General features: G+C 36.2%; 2 protein-coding genes across 2 annotated transcripts in view; both read right to left on the bottom strand.

The window, feature by feature from the left end:
* Nucleotides 1-3,778, bottom strand: part of LOC138708554 (uncharacterized) — a 91,983-nt gene extending 88,205 nt beyond the window's left edge. Inside the window, exons 1-2 of the mRNA XM_069838669.1 lie at nucleotides 3,476-3,778; nucleotides 1,043-1,231 (exon numbers count right to left, since the gene is read on the bottom strand). Coding sequence (XP_069694770.1) covers nucleotides 1,043-1,046 — 4 coding nt within the window. The 5' untranslated portion in view covers nucleotides 1,047-1,231; nucleotides 3,476-3,778. The remainder of the gene's footprint in view (nucleotides 1-1,042; nucleotides 1,232-3,475) is intronic.
* A 5,235-nt stretch (nucleotides 3,779-9,013) lies between these two features.
* LOC138708553 (uncharacterized) overlaps nucleotides 9,014-17,603 on the bottom strand; it is a 77,660-nt gene continuing 69,070 nt past the window's right edge. Inside the window, exons 15-17 of the mRNA XM_069838668.1 lie at nucleotides 15,228-15,513; nucleotides 11,053-11,178; nucleotides 9,014-9,247 (exon numbers count right to left, since the gene is read on the bottom strand). Coding sequence (XP_069694769.1) covers nucleotides 9,014-9,247; nucleotides 11,053-11,178; nucleotides 15,228-15,513 — 646 coding nt within the window. The remainder of the gene's footprint in view (nucleotides 9,248-11,052; nucleotides 11,179-15,227; nucleotides 15,514-17,603) is intronic.

The following is a 17,603-nucleotide window of genomic DNA, read 5'->3' as shown; positions in this document are numbered from 1 at the left end:
ATAAAAAATAGGTTGCAGGCGCCAAATTACTCTTCAAGGAACGACCACTCATATAAATTGAGAGAAAGAAGACAGAACGGACACTGGAAAGTTTTCTTTTCTCAATCGTACTATCAAAGACTGGAATGCTTTACCTGCAGACTTAATAAAGGCTTTATCAATAACCAAAAACATATTTAAAAATAGGCTTAAGGACTTTACTAATAGACGGTAGTATATTATAAACACTATTTAAAGGGTGTAATTGATATCCTGTTATTTGAAGTGTTCTATCAGTGAGGAAGTGTGTTGTGTCAGTGTAGTCTATTGTGTAAGTGAAGTGTGTTTGTGTCAGTGAAGTGGCTGTGCAAAGTATTTGAACAGTAAAATTGTTTTGAAGTGTTAGTGAAATCAGGATAGAATCAGTGCAGTGAGTGAGTTGACAGGTACTTGTGCAGGTATAAACCTGTCACACTCGTGGGTCTTATTTCGAACTTAGGGTTAAGATACAAATTAGATTTACTTTAAATGTTATTTTAAGTGATCATGCTTCATTTAATTTGGGATGCTCCTTGTTATTATTATTATTATTATTATTATTATTATTATTATTATTATTATTATTATTTATAATTATTATTAATTATTGTTTTCTTATTAGTTGTGTTTATTATTAACTGTCATTATTGAGTGTAATTAGTTACCACTGCCACCGGGTATATAACCATTTTCAGTGTGAATAAATACATACACATGACGTCGTTAAAGGTCTATTCCAGAGATCGGAAACAACATGTGATCCATATGCGGAGACTAAGAGGAAGACAGAAAATATGAAAGATTGGAGAATGCTGGGTTTGCAGTGAAAGATCTGTCCTTAGGCAGAACACTATGAGTGAATGAATCCAATATATTCATATCCTCTAAATTAGCCCTTAGATTATCTTATATACTCTATAATATAGCATCTGTACTGCAAAGAATATTCTCTACTTAATTGTAAGATGACATTTACAGAACTTCACTTCATTGAAGTCGCACAAAATAAAAGCTCCTTACTCACACATTTCACTGTGGTTGTTTCCCTGTGGATTCGGCTTGCATCCTAATACGGTCGGAACTGAACTGACAATGCAATAACTTTAAATAAATCTGCTGTAAAACTTTGAATAAGAATATTCCAGCTGTTGGCCTTGCAGTATTAATGAGTCAGGTCGTTCACCTGTCTGTGGCGACACGATGCGGAAGAGCGCTGCAACAGATCACGCCAGTAATTATTAAATTACGAACGTAATGACTGCACTTACTGACTTTACTTTACTTTATTTTTCTATGAAATATTAATGCCAGACTTTAATCATCAATTAATTGTATTTAGTTCCCCAGTGCAAGCTATGAAATAATTCTATCTTAAAGAATGTCAATATACTGAGGCTATATTCTTTTTGAGGAGCTGCATTATCTAGATAAGGGGTTCTCAAACTGTCGTACACTGACGTTAAAAACTATCTGACCCTACTAATCGATAGTGATCGACAATATGTTGGTGTAAATGTGGCTTCTTTAATTATTACTTTTATGAATAGATGGCGAAGATAATAGTCAATGTTGCCAATCGTACATAAATATACCCGCATCATAGAATTCAGTTTTTCATCCCACTGTACTTACTGCATTGTAGAACAGCTAGAAACCGCTGATATTGTCAGTAATGAGAATAATTTACGCTTAATCTACATCATTTTCCCTGACACTTTTTGACCATTTCCAATAATGATGCGAAATTTTATCACTAAAGAGGCATTGAGAATAATATTTTTAGCTTCAGTACATTAATACAATATGGTATAATAAATTGGGGTGGAGTAGCATCATCTGCATTTAATCCATTAATTTTATTACACAGAAGATTAATAAACATTTGTGTAACAAAAATATGGATTACCCAAGAAATTTAATTTATAGGTACAGATTTTAAAGTATTAACTATTGAAGAAGTTTATAAATACAGTTTACTAACTTACTACTACAGAAATCAAATAAAACATTAATCTAAATGACATGAATATCGTACTCGAAGACAAAAGTCTATTTTCCCATCAATTGAGCCTAAATGTCATACAAGTGCAGCTCTTAAACATGGTGCTAGTTTCGGCCCATGGCTTTATAATAAAATTACAAACCATTTTCCAAATTTGAAATACTTTAAAATTGAAGCTTTTAAAAAATAAATTTATAACATTTTTCATGATATCTAATATTAACAGATGTGTGTATTCTTTACCTTTTTATTTCTGCCGACTATATTGAGCGAAGAAGTTACAGGAGAATGGAGAAAGTTACACAATGCAGAACTGCACGCATTGTATTCTTCACCTGACATAATTAGGAACATTAAATCCAGACGTTTGGGATGGGCAGGGCATGTAGCACGTATGGGCGAATCCAGAATGCATAGAGAGTGTTAGTTGGGAGACCGGAGGGAAAAAGACCTTTGGGGAGGCCGATACGTAGATGGGAGGATAATATTAAAATGGATTTGAGGGGTGTAGGATATGATGATAGAGACTGGATTAATCTTGCACAGGATAGGGACCGATAGCGAGCTTATGTGAGGGCGGCAATGAACCTGCGGGTTTCTTAAAAGCCATTTATAAGTAAGTAAGTAAGTAAATAAGTTATATTCATGTTTTGATTGAATGTCACTGGTTTCTGTTTATCAATTTATATTAAATGTGTTTTTTCTCTCTTTTCCGATTTGTTCTCTTTTTTTTTTTTTTTTTTTTGCTCTTGTGTGTTATTTATCGGTTTGAATTAAGTTAATTACTGTAGCTATTTAGTAAACTGTCTTCGTAAATGTTATGTTATATTATTTGCTAAGACCACACTGTACACCAGCCTGGCTCTTACGGTAGTGACTAGAAATATTTTTGTTGTATAATTTAATTTGTACTCACTTTGCCTACTAGCTAAAAATAAATAAAATAAACTATTGAAAACTAGCGGAAGCCTTTCAAAGTTTGTCAATTTTTTATATCTTTGGTTCTGACATCCTGTGGTTGGGGAGTTCGCTTACACGATCATAAAATTGTAAGTCAGATATCTTTGAACATTAGTGTACTTGTAACCGCAGTGGCACGTAGAGGTTTCATAAGTGGCACGTTTTGAAGTTTATAAAAATAACCAATAACTTAATTTGAAAAGGAATTAAAAGTGTCCGCCATTTACAATGCAATAATTCCAACAGTCATATTCTCAGTTTTAGCATTAAAATGGCATTTTATTATTAATATCGTCAAAAAAAAAGTGGACCGAAAATGACTAGCTGAGATCGTAGCGGACCTTGGGCCTTATACTTGTTTGGATGTTGATGTTATTAATATGAAACCATATATGAAAACATTTTCATTAATCATAGAGTAATAATTGAATATAAAATATAAAATACTACAAAAACTAGACTAAAATAACAGTAGTAGTTTAAAATATCACTTACCTGTGATGAAAATCACTGTTTTTAATCATTATTTCTTCCGTTTTCTTTCTTTCTTTTCTCTTCCTTTTTCATTAATCCTCCCCGTTACGTCACTGACAAAAAATTAATCTCTTCTTAACATATTAAAATAAGCTTAAAACAATAGCCATAACAGAACTTTAAAATTACTTCCTCGAACACATAGAGAGATGTAATAGTAACTCAGTCATTTTTAAAACTGTTGAATCCGTTCAGCTTTAGTTGAGTACATTTCAGTTTCTCGCAGTTACTTCTACTGCGTATGGAATTCCGTGACGTTCACTAACGATTTCAGGCGACCCTTCAGATAGAAGTCCAGAAGGTTCAAGTCTAGTGATCTGTTTGAACAACTAATTTGTCTTCCGTGACGTAAACCTATTTGTTTGGAGAAGCAGTATTCAGATAAATTATTAGCTGGAGACTGTATTGTATAGAAGTACCATTATATAGACCATAAATCAGAGTTTTAGCGAGAGGACATTTTTAAGCCTATTGTATGCTACTTTTTCTTTATACTCCAACTTCAAAATAAAATAACTTATTCTCAGAAAAAGCGAAACAGGAATTGTGAATCAAATTTTGTATTCAGTAGTTATTACAATAATTGTATACGTATGAAACTCCTAGCAATTGGCACTTAATATATTATTTATTTATTTATTTATTTATTTATTTTATTTATTTATCTAAACGATAACAGCTCCCTGTATTAACAGGCTGCCACAAAGACAGAGCATATTGTGCAATAGACAGTTGAAAGTATAAATAACATACATATGTTTAAGGTTAATGGAGTCTTACAACAATGACAAGAAATGACTGAATAAATAATTAGGTACTATTTAATTATTTGAAGATCACTGTTGACCGTGGAGATGGTTGCGGAGTATAAATATTGATCCTCTCAGAGCTGCAAGAACGATGTCATCAATTGCCTTCCTCCGTAGGCCGAAACGTTGCCAGGTCTGGAAGAAGAAACCGGAAATAGTTCCACGCGCTCCAACCATAAGGCCTATTATAGTTGCACCAACGGATCTATGCCCCTTCAGCGCTGTCGTCGTTCTTGGAAAAGTTAACGCCTCTACTCACCCCATTCCACCCGTTTCTCTTCCACTACGTCAAACAGCAGGCCACGATCCTTGCCGAATAGGGATGTTGCCAAACTTCCGTCAAACAGTGTCATATCCCTTGAATATTGCTTGTAATAATGTAATGTTAATTATTACTTATTCATAATTTAATTTAAGTAGGTCTAATGACGCTGATTGACTTACGATTCTTTGCAGATAATTATATTATTACAGTGGATATTTATTGGTTAACTGGAAAGTACGCGAAGGGAATCTATTTCGTTTTTAAAGAGAAGTGTTTTCGTCATAAATATTCCTCCTTCACCTCATTATCTTATTTTCTTATGTTTGGAACGTGATCTTGAAGTCCTAATGAAATTGTAAAATTTTTGGGAATGAATGAACACATAGTCATGTACCCTCCTTCTTTCTCATCCGGGCTAGGGACCGGCCATGGCGAAGTTACTACATGATAGACCTTATTTACATATTTACATACTATATAACATAACATACTGATAATGATAATGTGCAGGAGTTCTGATTTATGCTTATGAAAATAATTGACAATTTACATAGCCTATTTACAAAAGACCAAGACTTGAATTAGGCCTATACATGAAACTACAGAGGGCATATCCCGGACATATCTGAATCTGATTCACTACTATTGCTGCTGCTGTCTTCACTCAAATTGATAACAAATCGAGCCACTTCCTCTTCTATTAATCCGTCCTTCTCTCTATATTCCGCCTCTAGCTTCTGTACAAGTTCACATTCTTTTTTCCATACATCACTTGTTATTGATGAAATAGCATCTTCTGTGATAGTTCTTATCTCGCTTAAACTAGATTTTATGTTTTTACTTGCAACTTTTTGTTTTACCACACCCCACACGTACTCAATAGGACTAAGATCGCAATGATACGGTGGCAATCACAACACTGTATGACCGTGTTCGTGGAGGAGGCGGTCAGCTATATAAGTCGGCTCAGGTTCATTCCTTTTCACAATTTCCAACAATTCTGGTTTTCTCATATCTTCTTCGAAGGTTATAGCATTCATTCGCAGCCATTGTTGAATTTCTGCCTTCTTGTTTGCAGTACACAGTGGCTTATTTTCTTGAACTGTGTGATATTTTGCATTGTCCATCACCACAATGCATTTGGGAGGTAAATTTCTTATCAGTTTCTCCAGGAGCCACTTCTGAAAGCTGGTACTGTTCATTTCGTCGTGATAATCACCCGTTTTCCTTTTTGACTTGAAAATGAGTAGCGCGCCATCAATAAAACCTTCGCTGCCTCCAGCATGAGTGATTATCAGCCGTTCGCCAGGACTGTCGTAAGACGTAACGCCAGAAACATCATCGCTTTGCCATCATTTTTAACATTATAATGTGGATGTATCCATGTTTCTTCTAAATACACAATATACTTTCCTTCTCTGCGAAATTTCGCAATTTTTCTTAAATAACTGGCCCTCCATGCTACAATATCATTTCTTTCAATCAAAATACATCTTGTATTTCTACATTTTTTAAATCTAAATCCCATGTCTCGAATCACTTTCCGTAGCGTTTCTCTCCCTCCTTGGAAATTTATTGCTTCTCTCGCAACCTTCAATAATTTCTCCAATGTCGAAACTTCTTTCTGCATCGTATAAAATTCTTATATCTTTCTTCTTAAAATACATCTGTCCATATCATCTACAAGAATTAAAGGTTCCCTTGGTCTGTTCTTCCCTGGCGACTTTAGCTTTTCATCTCCTGCACAGACTCCCTCTCTCCTGATTTTCTTTATTAGGCGCTCTGACCTGCCTATATAAATTACATAAAAAAGTAGTATTATATTATATTAGTATTAGTTAAGTAAGTAATTTTAATACGTAATCAATTGAAATAAAATAAGCCTCACCTGTGATCGCAGCTGCTCTTTTCGTTGCCTGATTTATAGGAAACAAATATTGACCTGTTTGTTCCTCTTCATCGCAAAATGCTATTACTTGCTTAATAATATTTCTTTCACCACTCCGTGCTACAGTATTCATGTTGAGTTGACAACACTGGACTGCAAGTGCAAATAAACTGTCCCGCAAGAAGGCTCAAAATTGTGAGTAGTGGGAGAGAGAAAGAGAGAGGGATAGAAAAGAGAGAAATAGGAATACAGGGACAGAAATGAATTGCCGAGGCTGAAAAGGAATTAAGGTTCAGTTCGCATATCTTACGGGGGCACAGATCCGATGGTAGGACTATACTTCAATTTGTTGTAAACCGTATTTGTCCATGAAGTATGGAACGGTACGTACATAGATGTCGTTTTTTTCCCTATTTACATCTTCAGGTTGGCTCTTTTGTTTTTCAAAGCTAACGGTGGGATCGATGATGTAGCCATTGTTGTTATTTGGTGGGATGGCAATCATGTCTATTCTTCTTGTACTACCATTGTCTGCCAATCCGTGTACTTCTTCGAACACTTGAAAATTAATTGATCTAAACTGTTCGGCGATCATCGAACGAATTCTATGGTGTCGTGAGTTACGGAGTACTTCACCGTGCGGACAAGAGCCCAGGACATGTGCAAGTGTTTCTGGCTCTCTGTGGCATCGCCGACAGAGGATGTTGTCCCGAGTCCTGCCTGGAAGGGAACGTACGGAAGACACGTGTGCAGTCATTTTAATAGCTTCGCGCCAATAGTGTCCATGTCCGATTTAGCACGAAATTCTTCAATCAGTTTTACTGCACTGGCTTTTGTTCACTTCTCTTTCCGTGCAGTTGGAAACTCGGTAAATACTGGCATTAAACAAAATAATCACCATTTTCGCGAAGCAATGAAAACGCACATCAGCATTCTCTCGGAACTCGGAGGCATGTGTCGTGCATATTACTTTTCGAGCATATAGCCTACGTGATAAACGTCCCGCTATAATTCAAGAAAATATTTTTCCTCCGTTACTATGGTCCTTCCCAGGATTCTGTAGAGTAACTTCGCGCATATGGAGGCGGAGTCTATCTGTGCCGATGTGTATTGCGGGCAGTATTAGCTAGAGTCCGCTAAGGGATAAGATGCTCGTAATATAATCGGTGACTCAGGAGAAGACGAGCGCGGAGTGAGGAAAAAGGGTGGTTAATAGATAACGTTACGACAACACGTGCGATACTTGTACTATTGTCGTAACATTCTCTATCAACTACCCTTTTTCCTCACTCCACGCTCGTCTTCTTCTGAGTCACCGACAGTAGAAGGTAGAGTAGAGTTCAGATAGAAATTATCCCCTCCTCCAAGCGATTGCTCTCTTCATTCTAGCAATGCTTCCCCCAGAGCAGTCTTTGACCTTAGCCCTCCCACATACTACTTGCGCAGAGATCTTGTTTCGTGTTTCTACTCCACAGATTTATAGGACGGACCATAGGGATAAATTCCAAGCACTTGCGACTTGTGTCCTTAAGGCACGGTCACACGTCGCTACTTTTGCAGCGCTGCAGTACAAAAAACTGCGCGACTCTCGTACTGCGACGTGTGAACAACGGTGCAAGTCGAAATGTAGCGGCTGCCGAACCTGCTGCCCACTACTTTTTCATACTGCGCGCAGCTTAGAAGTAGAGACGTGTGAACAGGGTTCTCAGGGTTGCAGCCGCAGCATTTTTGATATCGGTTTTGTTGAAACTTTTGCTGCGGTTGCAACCAGTGTTACCACCCAAATGTGCCAATGATACTTTTATTGTTTGGATATATTTTAATGTTAGATGTGATGAAAATAAATTATTTGTAACAGTTATTAAATACACAACACAGTCTGAGCATATTTGCTGACGATATAATTCATATTTTTAATTTCCGTAGCGTAATTCCAAACAGGAGTGTTGCCAACATTGATTACGTGAATATGCTGTTGGTTATCATTTAAGTATATAGGCGTTTTTAAAAGCTTTATAGTAAAAATAATACCAATTTCTGAATACTAGATACGACAGAAAAGCAAATAATAGATAAGGAAGCTTTCGCACGAGTTTCTTAATAATGCGAACATAACCACAAAATGTATATTGAGAAGTCAACACGGAGATGGAAACCTGCAGCATGACTGCGGCTGCAAAAGTAGCGCCTTGTGTGTGAACAGACTCGCAACCTCCAGTTGCAACTTTTGCAGCACTCGGGTTGCGCAGCACGAAAAGTAGCGTGCAGCGCTCTACTTTTGGCTTACGTGTGAACACGACACGCAACTTTTGCAGCTGCAGTACAAAAGTTACGCAGCAAAAGTAGCGATGTGTGACCGTACCTTTAGGTTTTGATTACATATATCCAGGTACGAATCTCAGCGATAAATCCATCTGAGTGAATATAGCATAAGGGATTAAATTTGACCGCATCAATACACCACTATGTAAAACTTTATTATTACGGTACCCTTCTATGTTGTAGCGCTGTTTGTCCGATATGTACTCGCGGTTCGTTCAATATCTCTGACGGTGTGTAGGCGTCTCAGGTTCCAGTGGTGCAACTTCTGGCGAGTTTCGTCCCAATGCAACTATTGCCTTGCCGGTCATCTTCTGAACCAAAAGGAAGAAGCCAATGCCAGTTAGGACTATCCCCACCAAGACCATAATCCACTTGATGCCGTCTATTATCATGAAGATCGTAAAGATGAGTTTCAGTTTATTGATGTACTTATCATCTAACTCTATACCCTGTGGAAGAAAATGAAAAAGTGTACATAAGCACAAAATTATGAAGGAATTGTGAAAATATTGCTTACTTCGATAAGATAAAAGACGGTAATATATCATGAAATTATATTTTAGCGTGATATAGGGTAAACTAGGGTCTGTTGGACAGTCGGGCATGTTGGACACTCTGTACTTTAACGTGTTATCTCGCCATTTGTGGGCACCACATTCTGCTAGAAGTCAATGACGGAAGTAGCCACGATATATTTCGTCACAGCACTTCTTTACATGTAATGGTGTACCTCTGTATCCGGTGCCACAATTAACATATTATTACAATAACACATTATTTGCAGTACACGTCTACACAAATACTCCCAATTACACTATGTACCTCTTTTGTTACTTGGTCAATCTCCCCTTCAGTATTTCTCCTACATTTCATTTGCTAGTCTCTTTTTGTTCATTAATGCTAATATATCTAATATTATATACTCCTTTTAAACCCACTTTTTCCTCTAATTACTATTCACTAAACTCTCAATATCAATTTTTCTCTATAAATTATAATATTGAATTATTTGTCCTATTTGTTCTTTGACCTTTTCTCCTATCTTTCTCTTATATTCATTCACTGTTCCAACGTTCAAATGTTAGTACTAATTTTATGCTGTCACTTGTTCACTTCTCTTGACCCTTTCTCACTATTTTCACTCATTCCTATTTGCGCTCACTTTCACTTTCTCACTATTCTGCTTACACCTAATCCTGTGTCACTATTCTCACTTCCTATAAATAGCCTACTTATATTTTATTCTACACATCTGCTTATACACTTTCTCTCTCCCCTATACTTCTCGATCTTTTCCAGTTTCACTTTACTTGCCCTTTTTGATCACATCCCCACATTTTTTAATCATATCTAATACCTCTCCTATATCCTCAGCTGTCGCAGATTCTGACCTTTCTTTACTGTTCGTCTCTGTCTTATTTCTATCTCTGTCTTTCTTTCTATTTATTTCTTCTTCTATTCCTCTTTTATTTCCCCCCTCATGCTTTCACTTTCACTTACTAGATTTCCACTTACACTTGCACCAAATTATATTTTAGCGTATTAACCATACATTTTTTGGTCGTCTCTTTTAGTCACTCTCCGGTAAATTTTAACCCCATTTCTACAGGGAAAATTGACGTGTTACATATGTATTTATATGTAAAACTTACATTTTCAGAAAACTCGTTTAAGTCCTTCATATCAAATAGGCCTATATATAAAGGATGAATCATTGTAAGTAATGCCATTAATTTCAGGAGGTTATTCTTTGATATATTCCAACAAAAAAGTTTAATACAGTTTTGATCGTTTTTGCTTTCTTTCCGAGATAATAATTGTTTTATATGAGACATTTCATAGGACAAAACTAAAATTCTTTCAATAATTTATTATCAAAAATAATACACTGCTCTCTTAAATTGACCGAGGATATTGGGAATTAAATCAATGCCTTTCCCAAAACACGCTATGAAATGTTTCACATAAAATATTTTTTTTATAACCTTATGTCAGGAAGTTCTGTGACTACATGGAAAACTTTTTGATAAGCTGACATGTGATAGTTCTATGACTTCAGAACTATTATTCTAGCCGAACAACTGTTCTATCCAGCTCCATATAAAATCTATAGCTTTCTATCGATAGAGAAAGTGACAGTTGGAATCTCGGAAATTGGGGCTGACTTCCGATTATTCATTTTCTTATCGGTTGTAGACTGGGAGCTTTCCAAAAAATATAAAACAATTGCGGTAGGTGCTATAGCAGTACTAACCTCGTCGACCCACAAGATTGGAAACATGATTGTACGTAGATCTTTCATTAAATAGTACTGCTTCACACTGTGAATTTTTATGTTGAACTGTACTCTCTTGTAACCCAGCATCGGCGCCCCGGTGAGCTGGAAATGAAAGATTACGTAAAGTATTGTCGTAATTTACGCATTTTCATAATTTGCGACTAAGATATAAATGCTCAACGAAAATCTTCCGTATGGACACAATATATGCAGATATAATCTTTCCATATATATAACCACAATATTATCAAAATTACTATTGGATCAAGACTACCGAATGGAGACCGATAAACTGTGGAGTTCGTCAAGGATGCCCCCTCTCACCACTTTTATTCAATATATATATATATATCAACTCCATCATCAGACATTGGCGACTAACAATTCATGGAAACATCCCGCTCTTCCGAAAGTGTACTCTAGATGCATTATTATATGCAGACGATCAGGTTCTTTTTGCTACAAATGAAGACGAGCTGCAATACTCAATACATCACCTGAATATAATAGCACAAAATTTCAATATGAAAATTTCCCCAAACAAAACAAAAATTATGGCATTCCAAGGTAAACAGCCAGTTAGGAGTAAAATTTGCATTGGAACCCATACGTTAGAACAGGTAAACGCATTTAAATATTTAGGTTATAATTTGACATATTTACCTGTTACTGATATATCTGAAAATATTCAACATTTTAATGGAGCGTTAAGAACCACCAACCGGGTTTTCACAACCACGAAAACCCAAAAACATACCAGGTTAAAAGCATATAAAGTTCTAGCAAGACCTGTCCTCATGCATGGTAGTTCAACGCCTAACAACTGCGGAATTGAGATTTCTAAGGAGGACTGCCGGGTACAGCTTGCTTGACCACAAAAGGAATGAACTAATTACAAAAGAATTCAAAATTACACCTATTTATGAACATCTCAACCATTATAGACAAAAATGGCTTAACCATGTCAATAGAATGGACCGTTCCAGACTCCCAAGACAAATTCTCCGCTATATACCACATGGAAGACGATCTTTGGGACGCCCCCTGAAAAGATGGACGGAGACCGTAACAGGCCACTAGGCCTAATACCTGCAAGGACGATGATGATGATGATAATCTCTCCAACTTTTTATCTTCACTCCATTTTCTTCTTAAAGATTCGTCTGCTGTTTTGCGTTCGTTATTCTTGACGATCTGAAATATTTGGATACGGAAAAAGGGTTTTGTGTGTCATCATAAGCATACAGTATATTATGTACACATATAATGCATGTAGACTATGAATGTTATGTTTATGGTATGTTGTACCGGTATTCAATTTTTTTATGTATGTAGGGTCTATGCAATATTTATGTTAAATACAGAGAGTTCCTATGTAGTTCCACTCAAACCTCTACCTAACAAAATTTCTGTTGGCAGGCGGCGAGTAGTGTACGCCGCCGTACGGAGAAGTCCATGCACGCTTCCCTACGTAGACCAGTCCCACTCCACCCTTTACCGCTTAGCTTTCTCAGGATGGGCGCTCCGCATTACTATCATTTAGCCGGAATATTACTACCTGGGACGTGTCCTCATAGGAACACTCTGTATGCGTGCATTTTGTTACGCACGCGTTTATGTATGTACGTATGTCTATATGCATGTATAATTTCAGAGGGTTATTCATTGAGATATTTCAAACAAAACTAATATAGTTTTACTCTTTTTTGTTTCCTTTTCCAGATAAAAATTGTTTTACATGAAACATTTCGTACCGTGTTTTGGGAAAGTAATAGATTTAATTCCCAATATGCTCAGTAAATTTAAGAGAACCGTGTGTTGTGATAATAAAGTATTGAAATAATTTTATTTTTGTCCTTTAAATGTGCAGAAATATATCCGAAGAAATGTATTTTTTGGTTCTGAAAAGGAAACTCACTTTTAGGAATCGAATACTAGTGGTAGTAGGGTCGTGACGTAATTCTTAGGTTCACCAATAGTCTTGATTAGCAACTACGTACAAAAGTCGTGCGACTCACTTTATTGCTTGACTACGTCAGCTGCTAAATGAAAGGTTCCATGACAGATGGATAGGGAGATGTAGACTAATTCCTTGGCCTCAACGCTCTCCGGACCTAAACCCACTAGACTTTTACTTATGAGGGCATTTGAAAACTCTTGTTTATGAAACCTCGGGGTAAGATGTAGAGAGCCTTCGCGCCCATATTGTGGAAGGCTGCGAAACGATACGACATTCTGTAGGAATATATCAGCATCTCCGGGATGCAATACGACGGCGGGTTAATGCAAGTATCCGTGCTAATGAAGAACATTTTGAACACTACGCAGAGTTTCATGTGGTATGTTCACAGTTTAGTATATACAGTTGCGAAGCTTGGGATGATTTTTTGCATTTCTCGCAATAGTTGCTAGCCGCTTGGAGCGCTGTGAGTACTAGGAACAATAGACTGTGTCACTGCCATCGTGATCTAATACAGGCAGTAATGCAAACCATGTAACTCGCTTAACCTGATCACGAAGGGCGGCGTTTCAACCATATAAATTAGTTGGAATGCATAAACAGTAACACACATTTCTCTAAAATGTAGTATAATTGCATTAATAAAATTTAAAACAATGATTATGAGACACTTCAGACATAAATCACTTGCGAGTTAAGATGAAATATTATTTTTGGTGTGAAAATTACGTTGTTCGTATGTGTAATACCTGCCTTTATTTCGATTAAATATTGCGAAATTCTTGTACATTCATTTATGCACGAGTCAATAATTTTCAGTTGCACTGCACGGATATTTAGATATGTTGAAATTATAGGTTATGTTTACTGTCCCAGTTGCCCCTTTCTGTCTAATTTTAGTAGTCTCCAATGCCCTGCCATTCACATGGAAATATTATAGGTTATGTTTAATATATCTTATATTCCTAAATTCGCAATTATACATTATAATTAAGCATAATGTCATGTATGATACTCCGCACATTCAATTTGTCTGTATTTTAATACTACAATTGAGTATTGAATTATTGTATTTATCTACTTCCTAAGAGACGAAGTAACAATCGTACGTACACTAATTTCATAGGAGTGGTATGATAAATTTTCTGTCTTTATTAAGGAAGGTAGATGTGCTATATTAAATCACAATATAAAATCTTTTTTTTTAAACCTCAAAATAGCTTCCATTCTAAACTTAAAATGTCTATGCGAAAAGATTATGTTAACCTGTAAAATTCTCTTCACATTAAAATAACACAGTTTTTTAATTATTTCTGCAACAAGAAGTAAATGGAACTTACAACACATTACACTAAATAAAGCTTAGCAACGATAAGTAATAAAGTTATAATATTTCACTGAGCTCCATACACTGAAATAGAAAACCCGAACAAACATTACTGCCTGATCTAGATCGAAAAGACATTCATTGACTGTGTCGTATTTCGCATTTTTGTGAAAACTTCGTTATCGGTTGCAATAACTGTAAATGGCTAAAATACAATAATTTGAATAATAATATGGGACAAGGAGACGTTTGTAGTACTATAAATTGTAAGAAAAATAGGTTAGAGTTATCCTTCCGAAAGATCTAGGAAGGTGAGTTTATAGAATGTAATATATATTTTATGAAAATAATATATAAACCTTATGTAAGTTATTTCATATTTCAATAGTGGAAGGAAGGTGTTAATTTTTTCGATAGTACAATACATTTTATGGTCTGCTAGGGAAAGAGTCTGTGATGAGGCGATAGTAGCGATCCTGGTGGTGAGCAACTATCTATGGATGCATATTTCAACAGTTTATGTTTGCATATTTAGTAAGTATTAAGCTTCGTGAATGTATATACTAGACTGTGGTATGTTCGTGTGTGTTTCCCATGATATGAATTCTAACATGAAAATAATGCATTTCCGGACCCATGTTTTTCATCCTTTACATATGAGAAATATTTCCTTAAGTTTTGACATACCTTTTTGTTACACTCTGTATAGTTCTGAAGCATTGTAAGTGCTAAGTTCCAGGATACTATGAAATATTCTAAAATTTATTTTTGGTAACATTCACCGCGAAAGCCTGAAAACGTATATAATCATCGACATTGTCTGCAATTTCAGATTTTACTTTATTCATTGAGTATACCGCGTACCGGTTCGAAGTGGAGCGTGGTCTCATGCAGAGCCTGTTGAGGGTTCAGCCCTGTCACTCCTGTGACGTAGTCTTCGTGTGACAAGTAGAAGTGAGGCAGGGACACCGTCAGGGGGGCTCCCACACAGCGAGTCAAGTCGTGCACGCCCTTCTTCACACAGGTTTTTGGGGTAGCGCAGTAGCACTTGAGCTCGGGGTCAGAGGACATGTCACCAAAATCCACGGAAAAAATGCGTGCTCTAATTCCCTTGAAGACGGTGGGACCCACGTAAATTGCATCCATCGCTCTGAAATCAAATATTACTTTCACAAATAAATTTAAATTTTGAAATCGATAATAAAATGATTATTACATAAAGATGTACTTACTTACTGGCTTTTAAGAAACCCGGAGGTTCATTGCCGCCCTCACATAAGCCCGACATTGGTCCCTATCCTGAGCAAGGTTGATCCATTCTCTATCATCATATCTCACCTCCCTCAAATCCATTTTAATATTATCTTCCCATCTACGTCTCGGCCTCCCTTAAGGTCTTTTTCCCTCCGGTCTCCCAACTAACACTCTATATGCATTTCTGGATTCGCGCATACGTGCTACATGCCCTGCCCATCTCAAACGTCTGGATATAATGTTCCTAATTATGTCAGGTGACATGAAGATGTACTATCTGATAATAAGTATCGGGATACCTACTCACTTCCATCGTATAATACGAAAATTATCAATATCGAGTTTAATCACTCTTTTGTTACAAAAGTCACCACTCTTACTGAGAGACCTTATACTACAGTTTCGTTGCGTTTCTGTGGGAATTGTGCTCCATTCTTCCCTAAGAACTCAAGTAGAGATGCACATTGATTGATCTAATTGAGGGACAAAGCAATAGTGTTAATTCTAGGTGTAGAGTGATTTATTCTAGTCATTCAGATATTTAAGCAGATTTAGCTGTTTATAACGATTTCAACGAGTAGGAGACCATTCTCACAAAAATTTATTTCATCGTCTGAAGCCGAAGCTAGAACCAGTCTTCTAAAAATTGTGATTACTATAGCTGGAAAAGTACAATTTACATATTTTATAAATGCACAATGATACTGAATTATTCGTACTTCCTAGTAATCGGCGTTATACTTTACCCCAAATGAGGAGCATTGATTCAAAACGCATTTCCTCCACTGAAACACTTTTTTCAATGAACGGTATTTTTAAGTAACTTGAAGCTGCAACAGAAAAAATATAAAACAAATTACGGATCATGGAAAGAAACTAATCTGTAATTTATATAGCAAACTAGTGACATCAAAAGTTTACCAGTTTCTGTAGAAATTTGAAAAATATGTTGGAGAAATTACAGCTTGATCCAACTAGATGGAGAAACTGCTTTCTGAAACAAAATCTACTGCATAATTTTCATTTTGATTCAAATGAACAAATAACACAACATTAGTTAAAGGAAAATTAACAGTTTTATTTGATATAGGCTTAGTAACCTTATTCAGTATTCATATCCCCTTTTTCTTTTTTCTTTTTATTAATTTCTATGTACTATTAATTTATTCCAACTTATATTCTGTTCTTGACTGATTCTCTAATTTTATCTTCCTAATTATTCCTGTTTTGTAATAATTGTTTTGGTTTTGTAATCTTATTGAATCTTTGTTATGTTCTTAAGTATAAAATAGTTGAATAATTTCAAGGGAAAAATTGTTCCGGGGCCGGGTATCAATCCCGGGACCTCTGGTTGAACGTACCAGCTCTCTGCAAACTAAGCTACCCGGGAACTCTACCCGACACCGTCTCAACTTTTCCCTTTATATCCACACAACTCGCGTGGGCTGACGAAACGCCAGAGACCCACATCGAGTGCACACAAACTCTGTGTGACTTGAAATTGTGGTTTTCTGTTAACGTACACAGTGACGTATATGCTATGCAAATCTAATCTTTCAGGTAAAGCTTCCTACTCGGCCCCGGAACAATTTTTCCCTTGAAATTATTCAAATCTGCTTTACAGGAAGCTTTACCTGAAAGATTAGATTTGCATATAAAATAGTTGTTTATAGGAACCGCCCCCGAACAAACGGGTGTATATTATTATGTATTTATTTTGTATTGTTTGTAGCATACTAAATAAGTACTAAATAGTATTTAACACGTGCAGAGTGAATGACTCATTGTCAGCAGTAATATGCAACGGCGGACTTCTATCACGCATGCGCAAGCAGGAAACACGCTCTCTGGGCTGCTTCCAATAAAGAATTTGCGCCTTGATCCGAACATATTGGTGGAGAAAACTCTTGCTGAACCAGTCTACTGTTTTCCATATCATATTACGCTGGGAGAAATTACGATTTGAAAACAATCTGTTTATGTATT

The sequence above is a fragment of the Periplaneta americana genome, chromosome 11 (genome assembly GCF_040183065.1).
Source record: "Periplaneta americana isolate PAMFEO1 chromosome 11, P.americana_PAMFEO1_priV1, whole genome shotgun sequence".
NCBI classification, from domain to species: domain Eukaryota; kingdom Metazoa; phylum Arthropoda; class Insecta; order Blattodea; family Blattidae; genus Periplaneta; species Periplaneta americana.
The sequence above is the reverse complement of the archived record's forward strand: the minus strand, read 5'-3'. Positions and strand labels throughout refer to the sequence as shown.